Raw genomic sequence first — 24812 nt, forward strand, 5'->3', positions numbered from 1 at the left:
GCCTTGTTTGAGGAGCTGCCCACTTCGTTAAGCATTAGCTCATGCAGAGATCCTGCGGGAAATTAAGCATGCTCCACAATGCACTGTGCAGCTACTGCTGTTCAAATCGTAGGCCCTCCCAATGTTTCCTTGTATTCCGCTCTTAGATAGTTGGTGAATTAACTGATTTTTTTTATTGGATAGGAGTTTGGGTGCTCGAATAGTATTATGTCACTAGACTGATTTTACTGTTTATCAACAGTCACGTTAATTGACTGTTTTTACTGTCATTGAACTTAGCGCTCGATTGGTTTTAAGCATATGGTACAGCACATAAGTGCAGCCTTTGACACTGTGGACCATAAGATCTTAATCCAATGCCTGTCTAATCTAGGAGTAGCTGGTACAGCGCTGATGTGGTTCACTTCCTTCCTGAGGAATAGAACTTTTCAAGTCTGGGAAGGCTGTGCATGCTCCAAATTAATCCCCCTCCAGTGTGGAGTCCCACAGGGCTCATCTCTGAGCCCTACCGTGTACATGGCCCCACTGGAGGATGTGGTCACCCCCTTTGGGATTAAAGTTTTTACTTACGCAGACAACACCCAACTTGTCGTCTCGCTTTCCCAAGAGAAAATCTGCACAGAAAGCTTGTATGGCTGCCTCTCGGAAATTCATTCATGGATGAGCAGCTTGCCCCTTAAATTGAATGGCGCAAAAACAGAGCTTATGCTTCTAGGCCATTAGGTAACATCTCTTCCGGATTAAATTTGGCCCTCATGTTTGGGGGCTCCCCCCACTCCTAAGAACGAACTTAAAAGCTTGAGAGTATGGCTTGAGCAAGACCTTTCTTTTAGGACACAAGCTAAAAAGACAGCTGGTATTTACGTGGGCCTGCTCCGGTCAGCCCGTAAGATCCTCCCTTTATTACCAGCTCAGTCTAGGAAGTTGCTTATTCAAGGGCTAATTCTGTCTAGATTAGACTATAGCAATGCCCTGTTTTTGGCCGCCCCAGAATCGACCATTAACACCCTCCAGCGTGTTCAGAACTCAGCGGCTAGGCTGCTTACTGGCACATCTCGTAGAGTTTCGGCCAAACCTGCACTCAAAGCCCTCCACTGGCTGCCAATACGGGAAAGGATTAAATTCAAGTCCCTGTGCATTGCCCATAAAACTCTTCAGAACAAGGGGCCCCCTATTCTAGGGAGCTTGATCCGCCCGTATAAGGCTATCAGGGCCTTGCGTTCGGACCATGGAAATTTGACCATAGTTCAAAGAGTCAAGAAGGTTCGGACTGGAGGGCGTCGATTCTTGGTCAATACGGTGACCCTATGGAATGCCCTCCTGGTTAGGCTGCGAACCGAACCAAGTTACTTGGAATTCCGAAAGCTCCTTAAAACGTTTCTCTTTCCTCAGGATGTGTAAGACAAAGGCTCTTTCTCAGTTGTCCTCTGTTCTATAGCGCTGGGTCGCTCCCGGGCAGCCATGCGCTTTATAAATCAAATTTCATGTCATTTCATTCATTTCACATATCTTTTAGGAAGTAAGATTCTGACTGAACCATATATGTTTTAAACTTTTCATGCATAATTTTTTTTTCTTTTTTTTACATCTGATGAATTTGTCGATTGTGCATATAGTTCCAGTTGTCATTATATTATTTGGTAATTGTATAATATATGCATGTGTTCCTTGCACTTTTTATACAGCAGATGAATGGCTTTCATCAGACCGGTATTAAATGGACCAGATGTAGGAAGCCTAATACCGGTCGGTAACGGCCGAAATTACCGAATTTTGTCCGTTACCGACCGGCATTAGGCTTTTCAGATGTAGGAGGCCACATTTCAGGATTCGGTAATTTACCGAATCGGTAATTCAAGAAATCGGTAGATTACCGAATTCTTAAAATACCGATTTGGTAAATTACCGAATCTGTAATGTAAGGAGCACTCAAGTGAGTGCTTCTTACATTTAAGGATTCGTTATTTACCAACAACTATTAGTTGGTGGTAAATAACGAATTCCTTTTAAAAAGCAATGTTTTGCTTTTTGTTCAGTGCCATGTGGTAGACATACATGCCACTAGAGCATGTATGTGTGCCACATGAGCACCCATGCAATATTCAGGGGTGCAACAGGGTGTCAATGTGACACCCTGCCAGCCTTGAAAGGGTTCCCCCTATTACCGATTCGGTATCTATCGATTTGGTATAGAATAGGTATATTGAGATTACCTACATCTGGCCCTTAGTGCCTAGATGGTTATCAGATTGATTTTTTCTTCCTGATGGTATTTAACACTTATAGTTGCTAGATGGTCATCAGATTAATTGTTTTTTCCTGAAAGGTGTGGAATACCGTGCCTGGATGTTATTGTGCCACTCAGTTGATTGCACTGTATAGGTTTTAAAGAAGTGAAATTTCTGTATTTAATTGTTTTTAGATCATAATTTTAATCATTTAAGTCTGACAGCTGAAACAATAAATAAATAAACGTGAATCGCATTTTACCATAGATGGAATATTCTGACAGCCTTGCAAGGAATCTGGTCTCTGGATACAATATAGCAGTGTTTACCTTTCTGGGGCAGAGGGATTGAAAAATATTGTTTTTGACAACCTAGTAAGGATTTTCTGTGGTCATTTTTCATCACTACTGCTTCTCATCAGAAGGTCTTCTGTATGAACCAGGTTTCCTAGATGGAAAATAGCTGTGATCTTTTTATGATTATTCATGCTGGTGTTTCCCCAGTGCCACATATATCCTTGCAGCTCCTTCACAGCACTTTGTCAAGATGGAGATGCAGTAAAGAGCAAGGATCAAGGCACAGTCCATCTGAGTGTGAGGGGGGGTCCCCACACAACATTTATCATGCAATGTTACATTATTAAAAGCAATAAAAACTAATGATCAGGTGCGAAGTGATATGGAGTGCGATTAAAATGCAGCTTAAAGGGAACTAATGCAAACAATGCTAACATCATTGCACGGCGCCTGCAGTGATACAACGACAAACAAAATAACAATTTGTTTTTAATTGAGACTCTGTCAATTCCCATGGTCCGCCTCACCCACTGCCCTTTGCTGGTTCTCTTCACTAACGATGTCGCTGCTTGCCTGCCCCCTCCCCGTCGTCTTATTTTAAACGATATTTTCCTATTTAGCACTCTTTTTGAATTTAAAGTGTGCCTCACCCACTTAACTTTGTTACTTGACCCGCTACTCCCACCACCTTCCTCCCATCGCTGCTTGCCCCCTTCCCGCTTTGTTGCTTTCCCCATTCTTCTCTGCCCTCCTTCCGTTTGTCCACTTGCTTTCACCTACAATACGTTTCATGCTAAGGCATTCGTTGAAGGGGACAGGAAGTATCCGTAGGAGTTACCAAACTGATATGAAAACGTGTGTAAACTCTGCTGGTTTCTCCGTCTTGTACCAGCTAGTGCCATGGTTCTGAGCTTTTGGTGCTATACAGTGCTTTAACAGTAGCCCCTACAGTGCGGGGGGCCCTGAGTTCCAGGGTGCCTCCTCCGGCACTGTGCACAGGTGGCAGTCTCCTGGCCTGAAAGCTCCTGACTGTGTCCAGAGTGTGGGGGGCAGGGACGGCTCCTCCACACAACCCTCCCTCCCCTGCGAAGCGCACAATCCCCCGCCCCCCACGTGACCCGCTCCGCTCTCCTTCTGTTTGACCCCCTCTCCCCATGGGACCCCCATCCCCTGCTTGACCCCCTCTCCCCCGGTGACCTCCTCTCCCCGTCATACCTGTGTGACCCCTCCTGCCCTACTCAACTCCCTCCCCGCCTCCACCCCGCGCGACCCCTTCACCCCGCGCGACCCCTCCACCCCGCGCGACCCCTCCACCCCGCGCGACCCCTCCACCCCGCGCGACCCCTCCACCCCGCGCGACCCCTCCACCCCGCGCGACCCCTCCACCCCGCGCGACCCCTCCACCCCGCGCGACCCCTCCACCCCGCGCGACCCGTCCACCCTGCACGACCCCTCCACCCTGCACGACTCCTCCTCCTCCACCCCCCACATGACCACCCCTCCCCCTTGTGACCGCACTGCAACCCCCAGCAACCTCCGCCAGGAACCCCTCCCCCTTCAACCCCCTCACGCCTGACCCCCTCCCCCCTCTCAACTGCTGTGCGACATGTAAAAAAAAATTGACAAAGGCAATGATTGTTACTTATATCATCAGTTGGTCTATGTCCCTCAGACCTATAGCCATGGATTGGAAATGGAGGGGTAGATACATCTCTGTTTTAAAAAAAGAAATCCTAGCTAGATCTAGGGTAGAGAAACACAGTCCAATCACCTTTCTTCCTGCCCTGGGTAGTCACAGAGCTGATTGTAGTGAAGCAGCTGGCTCATCACCAGGAAGAGTCAAACTGCCATGACCCCTGCAATTTGGATACTGTCCAGGAAGTGGTACAAGATGGCTCTTGATGAATTAAGATCAGTCATACCACAAGGAGACTCCTTTGCTCTCATCCTGCTTGATCTTCTGGCGGCATTTGATGCAGAGGATCACAGCATTTATGTGAGATGCTTCCCCAAGGTAGGTCTAAACAGTGCTGTTCTAGCATGGTTTTTCTCCTTTCTGAAAGGTCGGACTCAGACACTGCAGGAGGTGCGCCAAAGGCAAGCCCGTCTGTGCCCGGAATGTGCTATGTACCAGGACCCCTGGCCCTTTTTCTAATTTACTCTACACCAGGGAACGGCTACTGTCATTAAACAATTATTGGTGTGGCAGGGTTCTCATTTTGTGAAAGGAACAAAAGCGCTTTGTTATGCTCCCATTGTAAGTACACGCTCCTAGTTAGTAACCTGGGCTTTTATTACGGAAACGTGGGCTAAGGACTCTTCGGGTCCAGACCTTATTGAAGCAGTCCCTGATGGGTACTGCCTGACTCGGCAGGACAGAGTTGGCCGGGTCGGTGGCGGTTTAGCCATCCTGCATAGGGACAGCTTTCAATGCCATACCACGCTTTTATCTGACCCCAAGGATGTTATTCAGGTGGTCTACTTTTCTTTACATGATTCCCATATCTCCCCATTCAATGGGATTCTGGTCTATCGTCCGCCCGGTCCCAGAGCAGACTTTAGCTTAAAACTGCTTCAGCTCTTGGAGCCCTACTTTGGTCGGGAGAACCTGACTATTCTGGGTGATTTTAATTTTCATTTAGAATTATTGGAATCACATGACACCTCCGTGTTGCTGGAAGCATTGACAGCATGTGGATTTACTCAATTGGTGAAAGGACCCACCCACCGAGCTGGTCATACGCTCGATGGGATTTTCTCTAATGACCAGAGACTCTCAGTTACGGCTCCTTTCTCCCTCTCCTGGTCAGACCACTTGGCCGTTCCTTTTAAAGTGACCTTCCCTAGTCAGGAAAGTGTCAGGAAAGCCCCGAGTACCTTTGAAGTACGCAGGAATTTTAAAAACATTGGTGAACACTCTTTTGAGCCATGGACTTCCAGCCTGTCTTCTATTCGGGAGATGGATCCCTCTTCAGCGGTGCCGCATTATGATAACATTCTTAAAGAGGCCCTGGACGAACTGGCGCCAGCTCGTTCCTGCTATTCAGCAAGGAAAAGACCATCAGCTCCTTGGTTCTCTGAACAACTCAGACTCCTTAGGCAGGAAGTAAGGAGACAGGAGCGTCGATGGCATGCCAGTTGGGATCTCAATGACAGGGAAGCTCATAAAACCCTGCTCAAGAGATATAAGTCGGAAATTATCAGGACCAAACAAGACTACTTTGTGGCCCTGACTTCCTCTCTTTCATCTCCCAAAGAGCTCTTCAGGATCGTGGACTCTCTTACATCTCTTCAGGTCCCCGATCCAGTTGTTCCATCTCAGGAGCTCTGTAACGACATTGCTCGCTTCTTCCAGTCAAAAATAGCGGACATTTACACTGCTCTGGAGTCTCAGAGGCTTTCTACGGTTGAGCCACCAGCTACTGTTGTCCCGGATGTTCCCTCGGCAGAGCCTCCCTTGGCCGGCTATCTGGAATCTTTCCCCCCGCTCTCCTTACAAGATCTCGACTCGCGGCTTGATAAAACTAAGTCAGGGTCTCCACTAGATGCCTGCCCTCTTAAGATCTTGAAGCAGTGTAGGGGATCTCTTCTACCCCCCCTACTTGAGATCATGAACGGGGCCATGAGGGAGGGTGTCTTCCCACAGCCGTGGAAAAATGCTGTGGTCAAACCTCTACTCAAGAAACCCTCCCTAGATCCTGGGGTTTTAAAAAACTTTCGCCCCCATCTCACTGCTTCCGGCCCCTGCAAAGATGCTCGAGTCCCATCTTAACGAGCATCTAACTGCCTTTGTGGAGAACTCAGGCTGCCTCGACCCTTCCCAGCATGGTTTCAGGAGGGAACATAGTACCGAGTCCGCTCTCACCCTGGTTCTCGACTCCATCCGTATGAGTGTGGATGAGGGCCGGACATCCCTCCTGATCCTTCTGGATCTCACAGCTGCCTTCGATACCCTATCTCCCCAGGTCTTAACATCTCGACTGGGTGAGATTGGGGTCCGGGGGGCAGCCTTGGGTCTGCTCTCTTCCTTTCTCGACCACAGGGAGCAGAGGGTAATGCTGGGAAAATTTCTATCTCCATCCCTGTCTGTGCATTGTGGGGTCCCTCAAGGGTCGGCGCTTAGTCCCACCCTTTTTAACATCTATGTGACCCCCCTTGCCAGACTTATCAGATCTTTCGGGATGGAGGTAATTTCCTACGCGGACGACACTCAGATCCTCGTGTCTCTCTCCCAGTCAATTGAGCTGACCGCCTCCAGATTTAGATCTTGCATGGAAGCCGTCGGCCAGTGGATGATCTACAATTCACTCAAATTGAATGGGGAGAAGACCGAGGTGATGGTGTTCGGCGGAAGGGAAGATATTTGGTCCATGGAGTGGTGGCCTGACTCGCTCGGTCTTTGCCCTAAACCAACTTCCTCGGCAAAAAATCTTGGGGTAATGATCGACCCCTCCCTGGACATGCGCCAGCAGGTCAATAGGACGGTATCGACCTGTTGGGGCATAATTCATGTTCTCAGGAAAATCAGGAACTACCTTTCCCAGCCGGCAAGAAGGCAACTTGCTGTCGCCCTCTTGGGATCGCGTCTGGACTACTGCAATGCGCTGTATGCTGGACTGAATAAGAGTCAGATGCAGCGCTTGCAGGTAGTCCAGAATGCGGCAGCTAGATTTGTCCTCGATCTTCCCCGCCGCTCCTCGGCCACGCTGGCTAGGAAGCAGCTGCATTGGCTTCCGATAAAGGAGCGGATTGTATTTAAATCCATGTGTATGGTCTATAAGGCCTTGGCTAAAAGCAGACCCACAGGGATTGGAGCCATCTTGACTTATTACAACCCTGGCAGGAGCCTCCGCTCCTCCAATCATTCTTTCCTCCATATCCCTCGCATTCGGAAAGCCAGATGGGGTGGCAAGGCATTTTCTCTCTTGGCCCCTAAATGGTGGAACGATCTTCCATTAGAACTTAGGTCCCTCCCTTCCCTCCAAACCTTTAGAGCTGCCCTTAAAACACGCCTCTTTGTTCAAGCATACATGTAAGTGCATGACTGCCTGCTTTATGATCTTTTTTGTTAGGCGCCTTGACACCTTCGGGTTTTAGTTCGCGCGGTACAAGATGCAAAATAAATAAATAAATAAATAACCTCCCCCCTATCTCTCCGGCTTCTGGCATCCGCAAAGACACAGTTCGGGAAGGCAAGAACCGGAACTCCCCGTTTACTTCTGCCTCCCAGGCTTCCATAGAGGCCACCAATGTTCCACAATCCAAGGGTGGCTCACTTAGTGCTATTTTACCGAACACAAAATCTGCAATTAAATACAAATTTGAATTAGAATGTCTGCTTCAAACCACAAATCCCGATGTAGTGTTTCTCACTGAAACATGGGCTAGCGCCTTGTCTGAACCGGACTGGGTGATAGCACTTTCAAGGGGCTACTCACTAGCCAGCCTGTCCAGATTAGGCCAATTGGGAGGGATCGCTAATATTTACAGGTCCGAATTCAAAATAGCGTTTGAATTTGTTCTGCTGCCAGGAGCAGAAGCCATAATGTTCAACATCAAAATCAGAAATGTGTTAGCCTTTCCTGGGCTGCTCCTCTACATACATCTTGGATCCAAATCTGTATTCGCCCAAGCCTTACCGTCCCTGCTGGAATCATGCTCAGACTCCCCACATACATCATATTCGGGGATTTCAACTTTGATCTAAAACTTGGGGATGAGGCCTGTACGCTTTTGACCTTACTCAGATAGTCTCAGAACCTACCCACAAGGTACTTCCTATGCTGGATAGGATTTTTACAAATAACCCCACCATTAGCATCAACAGAATTCTGCAACTTACCTGGACAGACCATATGGCAATCTTCTTCAACCTAGCTGATGGTCACAACAATGATCCGCTGTCACCACACCTGCCTCTGACTAAAGCTCGGTCCTGTAGTGACATTAGTTCCGAGGTGCTTACTGACCTGTTGGACAACAATATGCCCACCTTAGTTGAAGATTCTAACCTGGCAGCCAAAAGCTACGATGATTGGATTAGATCAGCCATAAATCACTTGGCCCCAGAAAGAATTGTCAAACAACGAAGGAATAAAGCCACCGCCCCATGGTACAACAGTGAGCTGAAAACACTAAAATCCACATGCAGAATCTTAGAATGCGTATGGAAGAAGAACTATAGAACATCGGCCAAAACACTATAACCAAGCACTAACTGACTATAAAGCAGCCATCATCAGCTCCAAAAAGAACTTCTATACTAGCGACGTAGAGCGGGCCAAAAACTCAGCTAGAGAACTTTTTAAGACTGTCAATGCACTATCCAAACTCCAACAGGGCAATGTTTTCTCCCCTATACAAAGTGCTTGTGGATAAAATGGCCCCCTTCTTTCAGTCAAAGTTTCAAATAAATAATCAGAAATTAGAAAGTTTGAGCGCTGGCTGCTCCTCTCCTTAGGCGCTTCTCACGGAAGACATGTCACCTATCACCTGTCACTTGACCAGTTTCTCCCCCTTGACAACCAACAGGATAAATGACTTATTAATGGCGGTCGAGTCTGGCTTTCCAACGGACCCATGCCCTCCGAACATTATTCATGGTGTCTCGAACAAAGTTAGCACCCTACTCGCCCCCCTCCTGAACAATGTTATCAATACTCGTGTCTTTTCGATCTCCTGGAAAAAAGCTTGTATCAAACCTATTCTAAAGAAAAACTCCCTGGATGCTGCAGAAGTAACTTACTACCACCCAATCGTGTGTCTGCCCTTAGCACCAAAGTCCTGGAAAAAGCCATTAACTCAGAGCTCACAGAATACCTAGATACCACAACCTCTTGGACTCAACACAACATGACTTTCGATATGGCTACTCCATGGTGTCTGCACTAATTATGGCCACTGAGGACATACTCTGGCAAATTGACAGGGGTGGCAGGGCTATCCAGATCCTACTTGACCTATCATCCGCGTTCGATATGGTTAGTCATACTGTTCTTAGGAGACGGCTAGAGGCAGTGAGAATTGGAGGCACTACACTCACCCTTCTCACCTCCTTCCTCTCGGCTAGAGAACAGATGGTGTGCTGAGACTCCCTAGAATCAGGCAATTTTTACCTTCCGGGGGGAGTGCCACAAGAGCCAGCTCTCTCTCCAACTCTGTTTAACATTTATGTTACCCCTTTGGCCAAACTAATCAGGGACCATGGTTTCTCACTAGCATCGTATGCGGACGATACCCAAATTATTATCTCCATTTCATCTATGACAGATTCGGTGGCAGACAGATTCCAAGCTGTCTTAGCCACATCATGAAATGAATGCATAAGAACTACCTAAAATTAAACACAAACAAAACCGAGGTCATGGAATTTGGAAATGGTCCCCCAATCTGGACCCATTCATGGTGGCCAGCAGCAGCTGGAGTCTGTCCAATCCCTGCTACCAAAGTGAGAAACCTAGGCTTCGTATGTGATGCCCAGCTCAACTTCTCAGGGCAAATCAATCAGCTGACATCTGGCTGTTGCTTACTTTCAAAAGTGCTACGTAAAATCCTACCTTTTCTACCTATGGAATTGAGGAAAACAGTTGTGGTGGCCCTTATTCTCTCTCGCCTAGACTACTGTAACGCCCTGTACCTAGGCGTTGACAAACGCCAGCTCTTAACATCAATCCCGACAGAATGCAGCTGCATGTACTCTGTTAAACATTGCAAAATACAGTCACATATCAGGTGCCATTAGAAATCTACATTGGCTCCCTGTTCAGCAGCGAGCAGAGTTTAAAGCACTTTGCCTGGTTCATAAAGCCCTAGATGGGGGTGGGCCGAATGACAACCACAAATTATTCCAATGGCATGGCCCCCGCCGGTGTTAAGATCGGCCAACAAAGCTCTGGTCCACATTCTTGGAGTTAACAAGACCAGATGGGTAGGCAGATGTCTCTCCTTTATGGCATCTAAGCTCGGGAACGAATTTCCACTCAATATTAGGGTATCTCCATCTAGGTCCCAGTTCAGGAGACAGGTTCAAACTTGGCTTTTCCCCGCCCAATAGAGACTAAGCGCCTCTTCGATTCTCGACATCTGCACCTTCTTGCCTTTTTTGTCTAAAGTTGCCCCGGCATTCGTGTGCTTTATATGCCATTTACTTACTTACTTACTTACTTACTAGACACTAATGCTCCTACCGTTCCACTTGTCTCCTCAACCAGTCGGTTGTGGCGTCCCCAGAGGCCTTGCACTTCTCCAATGCAGCTTATTACCTATGAATACCATCTGGTCTGACTTATTAAATTCTTCAGTTGCTTCGTTGTTTCTGAAGCTGATGACCACTATATGGTGGACATATTGACCATCAAGTTCCATAATCCATAGTCAATGTAACCACATGTTTCTCTGCAGTACAACACTGTATGGCCTTTAACTTTCTCCAGCTTAATGTCAATATATATGATATCCTCATAATTGGCAACAATACCGAAAAAAGGCAATACACTGTTTGGGATACAGCTTTGGTCATTGCTTTTCTGCTGCAATTAAAGATGGAATCTTTGAGTGTCTTTCTGAATTCAGTTACATCTCTTCAAGTTCAGATCAAGACTGTTTCATCCTAATGTTTTTTTCTTAAATGATAAAAAAAAGTTTAATTTTTTGCCAAGCAATCTCCATGCACATGTAGTTCCAGCTCTCACCTTTTCTAGGATTGACTACTGTACTATTCTCTAATGTGGCTTGCCCAAATCGTCTTTGACTCAGCTGCAAAGAATTCAAAATGCCTCTGCTGGGATAGTCTACAGGCTAAAGAAACTGTTCCACGTCACTTGGGTATGGATCTTTCCAGGGCTTTAAGTGGGTCGGGTCTCACCGGTTCTGAGTACAGGCAGTTTTTGTACGGAGGCCTCCAAACGGTTCTCTATCGGGCTCTGTTTTGTACCCTGGCACTGGCGGTCCGTTGTTGCAGGTATGATGTTACTTGTTGTGTCATATATCTGGATGCAATGACAGAAACTGCAAAATGCAAGTCGGGCGACACACTATGCTAAGAACAGATTTTTAGGGTAAATGTTTTACGCCATGCTCTTAATTACATTGGCCATGTCCTTTGAGAGACCCCCCCACACACACACACTTTTTTCATCCCACTTAAAGACCTAGGGGGCATATGTAGGAAGGCGTTTGTGAATCGCAAATGACGTTTTGGTATGTAGGTGCCACATAGCAAAATAGCGCAAAAATTTTGATCCCTTATTTTGCTCAAGCATTTAAGAAATCGCAATGCTATGTAGGGGTGCCTTTTAAATTGCGATTTTGGCTTAAGGAATCGCAAAATACCACCTACTCCAAGTAGATGGTATTTTGCGATTTCCTGTCAAAATGCATTTTTTTTTATTCATAGTGCCATGTGGCGCACAAGACATGCCCTTAAGTCATGTATGTGCGCCACATGTACTTACAGGCACATTCCTGGGGTGCAACAGGTGTCCTTTGGACACCCTGGCACCCTTGGAATTGCGATTCTAAAATTGCGATTTTCTATGAGAAAATTGCAATTTGAAAAGGTATCCCCATCCATTCCTATGGGCCTCTTGGCCCATAGGAATGGATGGGACACATATTCCTTAATTGCGATTCGCAATTTCCTAATCGCAATTAAAGAATTTTAGGGATTCGCAAAAAATTGCGAATTATTACCTACATTCCATTTTGCAATTCTCAAATAGCGATTCCTTAAAAATCGCTATTTGAGAATCGCAAAATGTAAATTACCTACATATGCCCGCTAGATCTTTCTACATCGGCTTCTGGTAATTGTATTCAAGACTCCTGGTCTCGTGCAAAGAGCTTTCTAAGGAACTGAAAAACCACTAATTGCTCAACATTGTTTACAGTGTAGGTTGGTGAGAGGCCTACACTTTTAACAATCAAATGCTGATCTCATTCCTTAATGTCAGACGATCAAGGTCTGTCAGTCGTGCTCTTTCCCAGCTGGGTTCTCAACTTTAAAATGATCTTCTTTTGAGCATCAATTTTGCCAGAGCTCACCTTGCCATCAGAACGTCTTTGAAAAACGTATCTGCTTTTTTAGTACTACCATGGCTCTCCCTACCATGGTTTTATTCTTGTGTCTGATGTTCCTTGTGGCAAGATGTGTAAATTGGTGGACAGGTGCTTAACAAATACGTTCGATTCGAGTCCATTTTTCAGTAGACCAGGAGCAGAAGGCATAGTATTGCAGGGGAGCGAGAGAGGCAAGAGTGAGTTTGATTGTGCATTTGGTTAATGTTTCTGCTAGTGTGTATATCGGAGTGCCTACCTGGAAATACAAGGGATAAATAAATAATCAGGTATTTGTAAACCCCGAACTAATTACCCCTAAGGGTCTCAAGGCGCTAGGGGGCGTTGGGGAGATTAAGTGAGGTAATGCCCAAAGTCGGATGTTGCTGAGCTGCTGCCAGTGCCAGGGATCGAACAGCGAACCCGTGTGCCATCAATTGCAGGGGAGAGGTGTGGCGCAGCGGCCAGAGCGGTTGACTACCGCTCTGGCCGCTGCGCCACACCTCTCCCCTGCAATTGATGGCAAAACCAGGCATTTTGGTGCCAACATTTAGCAATGCCTATTATGTGAGTACTTGAGCATATGATGACTGCCTAGCATATATTTGGAGTACTTGCCCATTTGTTTGCAATAGTTGCTATTTGACGCTTGGGCACATAATGCAAGGGACTGACGTTTGGTAGGAATATTTGGATATAGTATGGCAACAACTGGCTTATTATGGGAATACTTACATTGGCAAATAGTTTACGTTAGCTATGAAAATATAGGTCTACAATAATAATGTTTGACGTGGTGGGTGTAACTGGACATATTATGACAATATAGATGAGAGAACCTGAACATGTTAAGGCAGCACAACATCTTGCATATAGCATGAGTATAGATCAGGCATATGGAGACGATATTTTAACATATGAGTCCATGGGCATATGCCATCAATGCCTTGCATGTGATGTGAGTACCCGTGCCTGTAATGCAAGGCCTGTGAGATGCTGGAAGTTGTAGTGTGGCCATATAGAGTTAATTCCTGGGATGTGAGTAACTGAGCACATTATGAGCTTACCTAAGATGTAGTGAGAATACATTGATGGAGGATACAGCGCATGGCGTGTTGGTGGAAGGCCTGGTCAAAATATGGCATGGCAGTGCACAGCCTGACATAACAGAGGAGTTTCCACCTGGTCATATGATGGAAGAGGTGTGGCGCAGCAGGCAGATTGCCTGACTCCGAAACACAGGGTTCACTCACGGTTTGATCTCCCCAACAGCCCCAGCGCCTTGAAACCTTAAGAGGTGATATGTTCGCACTTTACAAATAGGAATTATTATTACCTGCGATTTAGAGTATCTGAGCATATGGCCGATGTTTCTGGGCATTTAAAGGCAATCCTTTCTAGGGCAAAGTATAGTGCTTAATTTGAGCCGGTGCTCGGCACTGTCTTAATTGTCAGCTCCGGTATGTTTGGCAGTCTGCCACATGGTGGCGATGTATATCTGATTTAAAGTTCAGGACAAGAACAGTTGTTTATTGGTTTAATATAACGTAAAAAATACTAATACCTGCCACTCAAGCCCTTCTTATAGCATTGGGGGCTTGGAATGGTCTGAATTGTCACACTTGTAGCAGTGTGATGGTTAGTAGTTGTGTTGGTACTGTCATTGACAGTGCTGGCAAGGGCAATAGGTATTGCAAGCTGCAGCTGCCTCGTGTCAAGAGCCCTGGTACTTCTCCTTTTTACAAATTAAGCACTGGGGGTAAACTAGTCATAACTGTAGTAAAGTGGAATCCCATGTGGCAATCTGTGCTCCATTTTGGTGATGTGCGTCATCATGGCCGTAGCCTGACAGACAAATCTACTACCTGAGCTTAGAAGATCTGTAACCCGATGGCAATCCGTAATCGTCACCAGTACTGCCCCCCTTTGGCACATGGACCATCATATTATATTATTAAAAGTGCTCTGAAGTATTTTTTTAAAATTGTTTTTAAAGATTTTTATTTTTCAATGCAGCAATACAAAAACCATGTATATAGTGGTACAATAATATTTGACATTTCAATACAGTCAAGCACAATCAACACCTTTAAATCAGATCTCAATATCAGATGTGGCTCTGAAGTATTTTAGGTGAAATTGTGTATATAATTATGCGTATCCTCCCAGTAATCTATTATTTTGTTTTTGTTTCTTTCGGAAACAATTCATAAAATCAAACACTACAAAGCTGTTCTATTCAAATACATTTGATGTGATTTATATTCATTGATTATATGTAGAAAAACACCACTATGATTATCACAAAGCAACTTTTGTATTTAGAAGACAAAGTAACATCCTTATGAGTACCATTACATGTCTGTTGGTAGTATGGGCGGCTCCTCCCTTTTGAGCGGAGGAGTGTCACCCGACAGGCCAGAGCTAAAAAATAAAATGGTAATAAAATGTATGTACTACCATTTTATTTTTCCGCAACCGACCTGTCCTGAACTGAGTGACAGGATGGGGGCGGGCCAGTGCTGCAGAGTGGCAGCAGGGAGCTGTGTTCTTTGAAATTCGCATGTCTCTTTGGCCGACTGTATTCGGACGCCCATCCAGACATAAACATTTTAAAGTTCTCTAACCCAGCTGTCTTAGAGAAAGCGCAGGCTTCCAGGGCTCTTGGGAGTGCTGAGAGAGGCCACTCCAACCAATCCTTAAGTTGCTCCAAAGCCGGTGTTTTTTTTTTAGTGTACCCCTGCCTCACCACCCTCAGTACATGGCAGCCACCACTGACTGTGAGATTCCTAGATCCTAGTTCCTAGATTCTTCCCAGTAACTTGTCCTGTTCCAGAGTCTAGATACTCTATTTCTTCATGTCCTAAGAACAAAAAATCCCTATATTGAAGTAGCACTGATGAAGAATCATTACACAAGTACATTGCATGAATTATCTTCCTGACATCACTCTGTAGTGAGATCAAGATACGCATATAATGAACTTTGGTTCCTCTACCTTTGAATAAACAACCGCAAATTCCTGTATACAACACACATGTGATGCATTTAAGATACACTATAAGTGAGTAATTACATGCTGGTACATATAGAAGATTGCATGTGAGGCAGGAAAAGAAAGTGAATGAACAACTGACCAGGCTCAGATGTTGGGGTTGGCCCTGTTGAGCCAAGCACTAGAGAATGTCCATACTGATGTGTGATACTACTGGACGTTGGAGACCATAAGTCTCCCCTACCACGTCCAAAAGCCTTGTTTTTAACCCTGCCTAGGGCCCACTAATAAACTAACCGATTGGGACCCCTAGGACAGCATTTTAAACCACTCTCTAAACACCTCCACTGCACACTCACCTAACACAACTTGCTCTACTGCAATCAGACGTCGTAGCACACCTGAGGCACACTCGGTGCCGCGGGTGGGGCCCGATGATGAAGCATGCCACCAACTAGGTTGGTGGGTGAGGGCCTTCTAAAAAACCAATAGGTTTTCCCAACCAGACACATAGAACACGAACATTATCGAAGTAGCTAGCTCCTTTTAATCATTGTACTACTCAGGATAACAGTGGACGGGGGTTGAAAATATCCATACGTCACATTAGAAGGTGTGTGGCTGTCAACAGGGAGCTTGTAGTGCATGGTGAGCCAGATGAGCTGTGTAGGAGCAGCTTGCATCACTCTGTTTCAAGGGAACTTGGGTGAATGATGTCACAATAGGATTCAAAACCCAAAAAGACACCAACAAAGCAACTCTCTGGAATGACTAATGTTTGTGATTGTTATAGATGCAGGACTGGGTAAAGAGAACTATTTTCTCTTGACTGGATGAACCCTTTAAATCATAGGCATGCCCCCCCTTCCCGAACGCCTCACAGGCCCCAGGACTCCCTCCCCAAGAGAAGATAGTTACGCCTAAGACCAAAGGCACAACTTTGGGATAAAGTCTTGGGCTCCTTGGGGGAGAATAAGGGAGAATAAATAATGCAAGCATGGCATCAAGGTAGGGGAGGTAATACCCACATTATGGAACAGCACTTGATAGTCACGTTTACCCACTACTCACAGGACCTGTAACTAAGGAATCAGCAGCTTTAACCACGTAGTGGGGAGGCGACCTGGATCACATTCAGCCACAAGAAAGAGATGGTAGAAATTAGTACGGTACGAACATAAGGTATAGACCCGCGTCGAGTTGTTAAAAGGTACCCAGCCTATAAACTGAAGAAACCAGTGCACAATAAAGAATGCAAGTTATAAAAAATTACAGCAGCAGGCTGATAATATTTTACTGTCTGGCATATGCATTGCAATGGAGTATTAATGGCATGGTAATAAGATGAGCATTATATGTCCCGGCACAGTATTAAACATAGGCTCAATTTTTGCAAGGGTATTTTGAGGTAAGGGGGTGTGAGATGTCACTGACACACTATCAGAGAAGGAAAGGCACACAACAAGGCTGGTGACCAGATGGTTGCGAGCTATAGTGAATCTCCTGCTTGATTACTGTTGTTAAGGAAGTCCAGTGGCTGTACTGTAGATTATAAGAAGAAAGTGTATTAGGTCTTAGTTACAAGTAGGTAAGGAGATAGCTAAGCCCCACCAGGAGCAGCATCCTTGCTGCTCAGCCCATATCTTCAACTGACCCTCAATCCAATCCAGACACACTCAACATTCTATATGACCTCACACACTGGCTGAGTAGCAGAGACTTGGAACCCTGGGGAGGATGCATTAAGTTACAACAATTAACCCTAACTACTGCATACAGTAGATTGGAGACTATGCTTCCATGTTCATGTCTCCATCTTGTAGAGTTCCCTACCTCTCAGTTGAGGCAGGAAAATGATTAACGGGAATTTGAAAGGTCTTCAAAGACCCATCTCTTCACCTTTGCATGATAGCAATCTTCCCTTCTACTCTATAGCTCCCCCAGCCAAATTTCTATGTACTTCCCATTCAGACACGTAAGATGGGCTTTGCCTTCTTCATCCAGGCCCTCTGGACCTTTGCTCATCCTTAAGCTTTGTCATCAGTTGGGATGTATTTAATCGCCAATGCACACATGCATTCTCCAACCTTATTGGTTGTTAAACTGGTTCTTCACTTTGAGGTTCCTGTAGATTTACTCTTTTGTGCCCCTATTATGACTGTACCGCCACAAGAGCTCCCAATCCACTGTAAGGTGTTTAATAGCACTTTTCAAAATCCCAAATACTATAACATGGTACTACAAATTAGACTTCATGAACCCATGACTAGATGTATTTAGGGATGATTGCAGAGGGTCTGATATAGGTCTAATGCTCTCCCCTAGAGACTGTAGCTTTATTCCTCTCAGTCTGGTTAAACAGCCCCATTAGTATGTTGTTGGTCATTGCAGGTTAGAGGTCTATCAAATGCTCAGCAATATATATGTAGCTCCCCAAAACTCTGAAGTAGTGCCTTGGTCACCCTGTGTGGACTTCTAAAAGCAGAGCCCTTTCCTTTGGGTCTCGATGACTGCGATAAATGTGCAGGGCTCTGTATGGGTAGTTCTGCAAGTACTAAGTGTAAGGTACTCTCTAGGGAAATGTGTGTATTTCCGGCATGATCTTGGGAAGGTCTAGGAGATTGTTGTTTGTAGGTGCTGCATGCTTCCCTCATGCTTTAGGATGGGGTGAACATATGTAGGAGGGGCTAATTCCAGCAGTTGCTGGACTGAAAGGGCCTGTATAGTGCAAAGCATCTTACCACACTTTAAAATGGAGCTGACTCATGGATATTTGATGTCCAGGTGACAGCCATGTGGCACCTGAATGAATCTAATACTTTAGGAGGGGTGGCATCAACATGTGTCGTGAATGCCTGTGACCATTATAAGACATTGCAGAGGCAGCTCTGGCAACAGTAACTGAGGTATTGAGAGGTGAGCACCTATTCTAAAACTAACCTCTTAAATCCATATTTGGCCCCAAGCTACCCTCGCAACCAGCTACCAAGGGGAATTGTGAGTTTGATTTGGTAGATAGCAGCCACCCAATTAAGACCATGATCAGCCAGTCACTGTTTTTGGGTCCCGACTCTTTTTGATAGAGCAAGACACAGATTACTTAAATGAGCAAACACGCCATCTGTGTGTGTATTTGTGCAGCTTTGGCAAGACACTTGGCTGTATTTTTTGTTCAGGTATTTATTCTCTCAGTTATCTGGATGACCTGCTGCTGGAGGTGATTTGGACAAGGGAATGTGAACCCAAATGATCATTCATGCTCCATTCAAGTTGATGTGATTTCCAGCCAGACACACCTGTCTTTGCAATGGCTTCTGCACAGAAGGAAAGAGATGCAACAAAGGGGGACAGACCTGGAAATGTGGGCAGGAGCTATATAGCCCACACAACATATGGCACCTAAAGCCCAATGGGCTGCATAGATACATGGGGACACCAGACTACAAGTACCATCTCCCACCCCAAGCACATCTCATACACATCACAAACAATCAAGGTGATCATGTCATTTATCACAAACTACAGGAAGTTACAAAGGGAGTGCCAGTAGGTGGTCTCCCCACTGGGGTGCATTTCATGAAGGCTTTTACCCTTTGACTGTTAACTAGCTACCACCGACCATTAGTTATGTCATGTTATTCCCCTTGAGATGGCAGATGTGCGTGATAAAAGGAGTATCAACACTATTTTAGTGAGCAGCAGACAAAAACATATGGAGTTTCTATCTGGGAACTCATCTTCTGCTCAGATAAATCTACCAGGTCTCTCAGAATGGAAAACATGTGCAGGGACTGTTGATTCTATAGCCATTGACTACTTATACGAAGGAGATGGGCCACTCTCTAGAATGAAGAACATTATAAGTGAAGTATTTTCTGAATATCACCAAAAGCTATAGGGCACCAGAGTCAACACAACCATTCATGTTTTCATTACCAACCTAGTGGAATAGAGTTAGGGTATGGGGAACAGACTGTAACTTTACCAGTGTTGATGTATATGTCCCTAAGTCTCATGAGACTCTGTCTCAGTGTTAAGGAGGGGCAGTGCCAGGATACAGTGCGGAAAAGCACAGCCACTATTTCGCTAAGCAGTTCAAGCACTGGTACCCGGGCCTATCCCAGAGGAAGCCAGGAACCTCTATATGATTAGATCGAGCTTGGGTAGTATTGAACCTGGCCCTTTCTGCACCGTCACCCCCAAACATTTTGTATTCCAGCCCCCTTTTTTGCTGAATTTGTTTTTGTTGGCTTTATGACTCTGGGCAGTTTACCACTGCTAACTAGTGCTAAAGTGCATGTGCGCGCTCCCTATCATGTGGTGACATTGGCTTAATCCACAATTGTCATATTTAATTTACTTATAAGTCCCTAGTAAAGTGAACTATATGTACCCAGGACCTGTAAAGTAAATGCTACTAGTAGGGCTGTAGCACTGATTGTGCAAACACAACAGGTGATGGATCGAATGTGGATCAATGTCACACACTCACCCCAGTCCGAAGATCTGGGCCCAAATCCATCGTTTTTTTGCACTCCACACCACCCCGGGTTAGACAATGGCGATATGCAAATCAGCTCTGACCCTGTGCCCCATGGGAACAGTCCAGTCCTTGGTAGTCGTTCTACGAATCTGTGTCAGATGATATCCAAGACACTGCATTAAATTACTGATCTTGGATACTGATAATTGGCAGCTCAATGTGAAATATGTCAATGGATTCTTTAGGCCATCCTCTTAAGGGTTTCAAGGCGCTGGGGGCTGTCAGGGAGATTAAGTGAGCTACTGGTCAGAGTCACATGATGCTGAGCTGAGCTGCCACCAGCGATTGAACCGTGAACCTCGTGCTTCGGAGTCTACTTCTTCAGCCGCTCTGGCTGCCGCGCCACACTTCTCCTCCTGGAGAGGAGATAAACTTTTGTACCATTTAAGATCTTAATAACCAGTGCTGGCCTTAGTCTAACTGCCAACAACTGGCGCCCCCTAAGCAATCCATGCAGTTGCTACCCCCAAATTAATTTTTCCATTTACTTTGTGTTCTTTACTTAAATTTGAAGCCACACTTAACTTAGCAATGTAGCACACGACCAGCACCTACTCAGTGTGCATGCACTATCTTTGCCTTCCTACGGGTGGGATCGCTCAATAAATATTGTAGGTGAAAATGTTTTTTTTTTAAACCACAAAAAAATTAAACTTCTCATTTTCATTTTCTTTTTTTTTTCAGAACCTAAAAGCTGATCCAGAAGAACTTTTTACAAAGCTGGAGAAAATCGGCTTTGGGTCCTTTGGGGAAGTGTTCAAAGGTATCGACAATCGGACTCAGAAAGTTGTGGCCATAAAGACCATTGACCTGGAAGAAGCAGAAGACGAAATAGAAGATGTCCAACAGGAGATCACTGTGCTGAGCCAGTGCGACAGCCCATATATAACAAAGTACTATGGTGCCTACCTTAAGGTAAGGCTTCCTTTATCTACTATTTACAGCAGGGACATCTTAAGGATTTTTGGGGCCCTCTGCCAAATATATTTTGGGGCCTCTGTTCGGAACAGCTTTGAATTTATGATCCAGTTTCAGCTCTTTCATACCCTCTATGGCCAGGTTACCGACAGTGCACAGTCACACTTGTAAACATTCTAAATGTGTTTATATCTAATTGTCAGTGATAGTGACAATATTGTACCACAGCAGCAGCTCACTAATATTACTGCAAATAATCTCTGTGACTCCCTCCCACTTCTTATATTTGATCTAAAATAAACTTTTGTATGGATGCTGCTTAAAACATAAACACAACATTTCTCTGCAAAATATCTGTAATCAACTCTCACACATCACCCACATTAAAAATAAATTAATGGAAAACTGATTTTAAAACAATATGTCTAAGTCATCAGGGCAAGACTCTGCAGGACAGAGCTGTTTCTAGCAGGGGGACCCTGAAAGGAGGGGGCCTGGGCACATGCCCTACAAAGTCTCTGATTTGCAGTCACGACCCTGACAAAACAGCTGTCAAGCTCAGTAGACTGAGAAGATCTAAGATCACAGAAGACAGAAATGTTACAAGTCTGGTAAAAGCTTTGGGTGTTATGTGGTAGCCTATGATACCTTGCTTTATTTTAGTCAACAAAGGAGACTCATGAAAGGTGCACAAAAGTGTAGATTTACTATTTTTATCTTCCCCTTGACGATATTCTGGAGTAAATAATGTTATCACAATATTTGTACGAGGTGATATTTCAAACAAGATAATGTGATACAACATAGTCTATGTAAACAAAAAGAGGAGTATCCCCTACGTAGAGTTTTAGAAGAAAACTTTCGGAGGGTAAACTGTTTGTCAAAAAAGGAAAAAATCAACCTTTTTGTTTTAAAACCCCTCACTCACCACCTAGTGGTGACTTGCTTCATCATCGGGGTCCACCCAGGTGACCTAGCGTCACCAGGATGTGCTTCGACACCTGTGTTACAGTGGAGCAGGTTGTGACTGTATGTGCAAAAAAGTGTTAAAAATTGTCCTGGTTTAACTTAAAATCAAATTTTTATTTTAAAGTAATCAGAACAATGTTAAAAATCGCTGGCGAGATACTGGTAGGTGAGTTACGGCCAAGGTATCTCTATATGTGTCTGTGTGGCTTGGTCGACATGTTTCTACCATAAGGGCAGTAGCCCGGTATTCTTCAGGACCAAAAAACAGGTGGACGGGAGGTGTGGGCCCCCTAAAAGGCGCACCCTATCCTGATCCCCTGTGTACCAACTGGAAAAATAACCAGTGGTTGATGTGCTCATTCAAAAATAATGAGAGCCGTCTGGTAAGGTAAAAAGAAAAAGAGACCTGTAGGGAGAAGCAAAAAAGTATACTGTTTTCAGTTGAATTTATAAATACTTTCCTGTTACGTCGTGAAGTGTCTCTGTGCTGTGACTATTCATGCCAAAGGGAAGTGCCCTCCGAGTGATAAAGTATCGTGTTCAATACGTGTAGCTGACAGGGAAGTATTATCCGGCACACACACTTATCAATAGGTGCGTGTGTTTACCATGCAATATGTATTTATTGCCTTCATAACGGTTTACGGGCATGCATTTCTTTTCAAATACATGCATCCATGTTCTATCATTCATCTCATTCATCCACTTTCCGTGTTTGTGCCCAGTGAATTTCTATGAGCGCCTTAGATAGATGTGGCTGATTGTGGCGTTTTCTCGTATGTGCAGTAACATTTAGTTGCGCCAACAATGACAGATTGTAACAAACATGACATACACACATATAACATGTAGGAGTACACACAAATTCCATGGTTCGAAATGGGGGCTTACTTGTCTCTAGCCTCTAAAGTACTTCAACGGGCAGGGGGTAGATTCTTCTAACCGACATAACATTTTCTGAAATGGCGCGAAAGATATTTACAAGGTGAGTAATGTATGTAAAAATAGCGTGCACCGAGCGATATGCCCGGCGGGAATCAAAGTGTTCACTGGTCTTAGATTCCGTCTCTGTGGGGAAAGAGGGGGGCATATACTTACAATTTGCGGAAGAAGTTATCGGCCATTCACCTACTGCTATCCTCCTCTGCTCGGCTAGTGGTGCCGTGCGGGAGTTCTAACGTTAAATGCTATTTTACTTCCGGGATGGGCGTTGTGCCGTGCGCCGGAGGGGGAGGAGTTACAGGGCGGTGGCGGAACGTGGTGACGATGGCAACGCGTATGTTAGTAAACAAAACGCGCGCCGGGTAAGGTTCAGCGTATGGGTGATTAGGGATGGACTCGCTAGTGCCCGCTGATGAGTTAACCTCAGCGCGTTGTGCAAGGATGTTGCTTGTAATCTCGGGAGGGAAATGTATAGGGTTATAGTGCACATGGAAAAACGATGTAAATGGAACCCACTGACTGCAAGTGGAGATTGATCCGAGTTGACAACATAAATTATGCAGGTGGGATCATGGGCGTTGGGTCGTGGTGTACTGACCCAAAATGTAGTGGATCATTTAAGTACATTAGCCCATGGGATATTATCATTGAGTCCAATTTTGTGCGTGGAAAGTCTATAAATCCACCTCTGTTCTTTCTCGTAGAGGCGTGACTGTATGTTAGGGCCTGGTTGTATTTGCTCAATAACAGTCCACCTCATGTCATTGGGGGTGTGCTCCATTGCAAGAAAATGATCTGTGAGTCTTGTGTTATTTTTCTTGCACCTGATTGTGCTGCGATGTTCAGATATCCGTTGCTTCACTTTTCGGGTGGTCATTCCAAGATATGGTTCATCACAAGAACATCTGATCAAGTATACAACATTTTGACTGTTGCAGTTCGTATGTGCTCTTTGTTCCCATGTTTTCCCTTCCTCAAGGTTCAATGTTTTGGTATTGGCGGTCAAATGGCAAACACTGCAATCCCCACATCTTGAATGTCCTGTGACCGGGGGGAGGCCCCATATTTCCGTGATAGTGGGGTTGGTAATGGTCAAGGTTGGTTTAGGTCTAGTGTTCACCAGAGTGTCTTTTAGACTGCGTGCCTTTTTGTAAGAGAACAGAGGTTTTTCCCATTTGTAGTTACCTGTATGGAGTATGGACCAGTGTTTCTTTATACTTTTGCTCACCTGATTGGATACAGCATTGTATGTCGTGACGCATGTTAGTGGAATGTCACCCTCGTTTTTGGTTGTGTCTTCCAATAGGGCTTGTCGGGGTTGGTTTCGTGCTCTCTTCTGGCATTTGTTAGTTATTTTCTGGGGATAGCCACGGGAGGAAAGTTTTGTTGTTAGGTCTTCCGCCTGGCTTTTGTAATCGGACAATTTACTGCAGTTTCTTCTGAGGCGGAGATACTGTCCATAGGGTAGGTTTTCCCTTAGGGGACGAGGATGGAAACTATCGTATCTTAGTAAGTTGTTCTTCGCCGTAGGTTTGAAATGTGTCTTGGTTATCAGATTCTCATTTTCTCTATGTATTTCAATGTCCAAGAAGACCATCTTGTTCCTGTCTATGCAGTGGGTGAACCGTAGATTCTGGTCACGGGTGTTCAGCCAAGTTATGAATTCCATTAGGGTTTCTTGTGAACCTTGCCATATGGAGAAGACGTCATCTATGTATCGTCGCCAAAATTTTATATGGCTGCCAAATGGATTGTCATCTGCCAAGATGTATTTGAGTTCAAAGTCATATACGTAGAGGCCCGCCACACTGGGGGCAAAAACACTGCCCATAGATGTACCCCCTACTTGTAGGTACAGTGTGCCCTCA

At 45.1% G+C, this 24812-nt stretch overlaps 1 protein-coding gene across 1 annotated transcript in view; it reads left to right on the forward strand.

Annotated features, from left to right (window-relative positions):
* STK24 (serine/threonine kinase 24) overlaps positions 1 to 24812 on the forward strand; it is a 745744-nt gene that overhangs the window by 393842 nt on the left and 327090 nt on the right. The window contains exon 2 of the mRNA XM_086947876.1: positions 20800 to 21030. Within this exon, the coding sequence (XP_086804002.1) occupies positions 20800 to 21030 (231 nt within the window). The remainder of the gene's footprint in view (positions 1 to 20799; positions 21031 to 24812) is intronic.

This window comes from Lissotriton vulgaris (genome assembly GCF_964263255.1).
Source record: "Lissotriton vulgaris chromosome 8 unlocalized genomic scaffold, aLisVul1.2 SUPER_8_unloc_1, whole genome shotgun sequence".
NCBI classification, from domain to species: Eukaryota; Metazoa; Chordata; class Amphibia; order Caudata; family Salamandridae; genus Lissotriton; species Lissotriton vulgaris.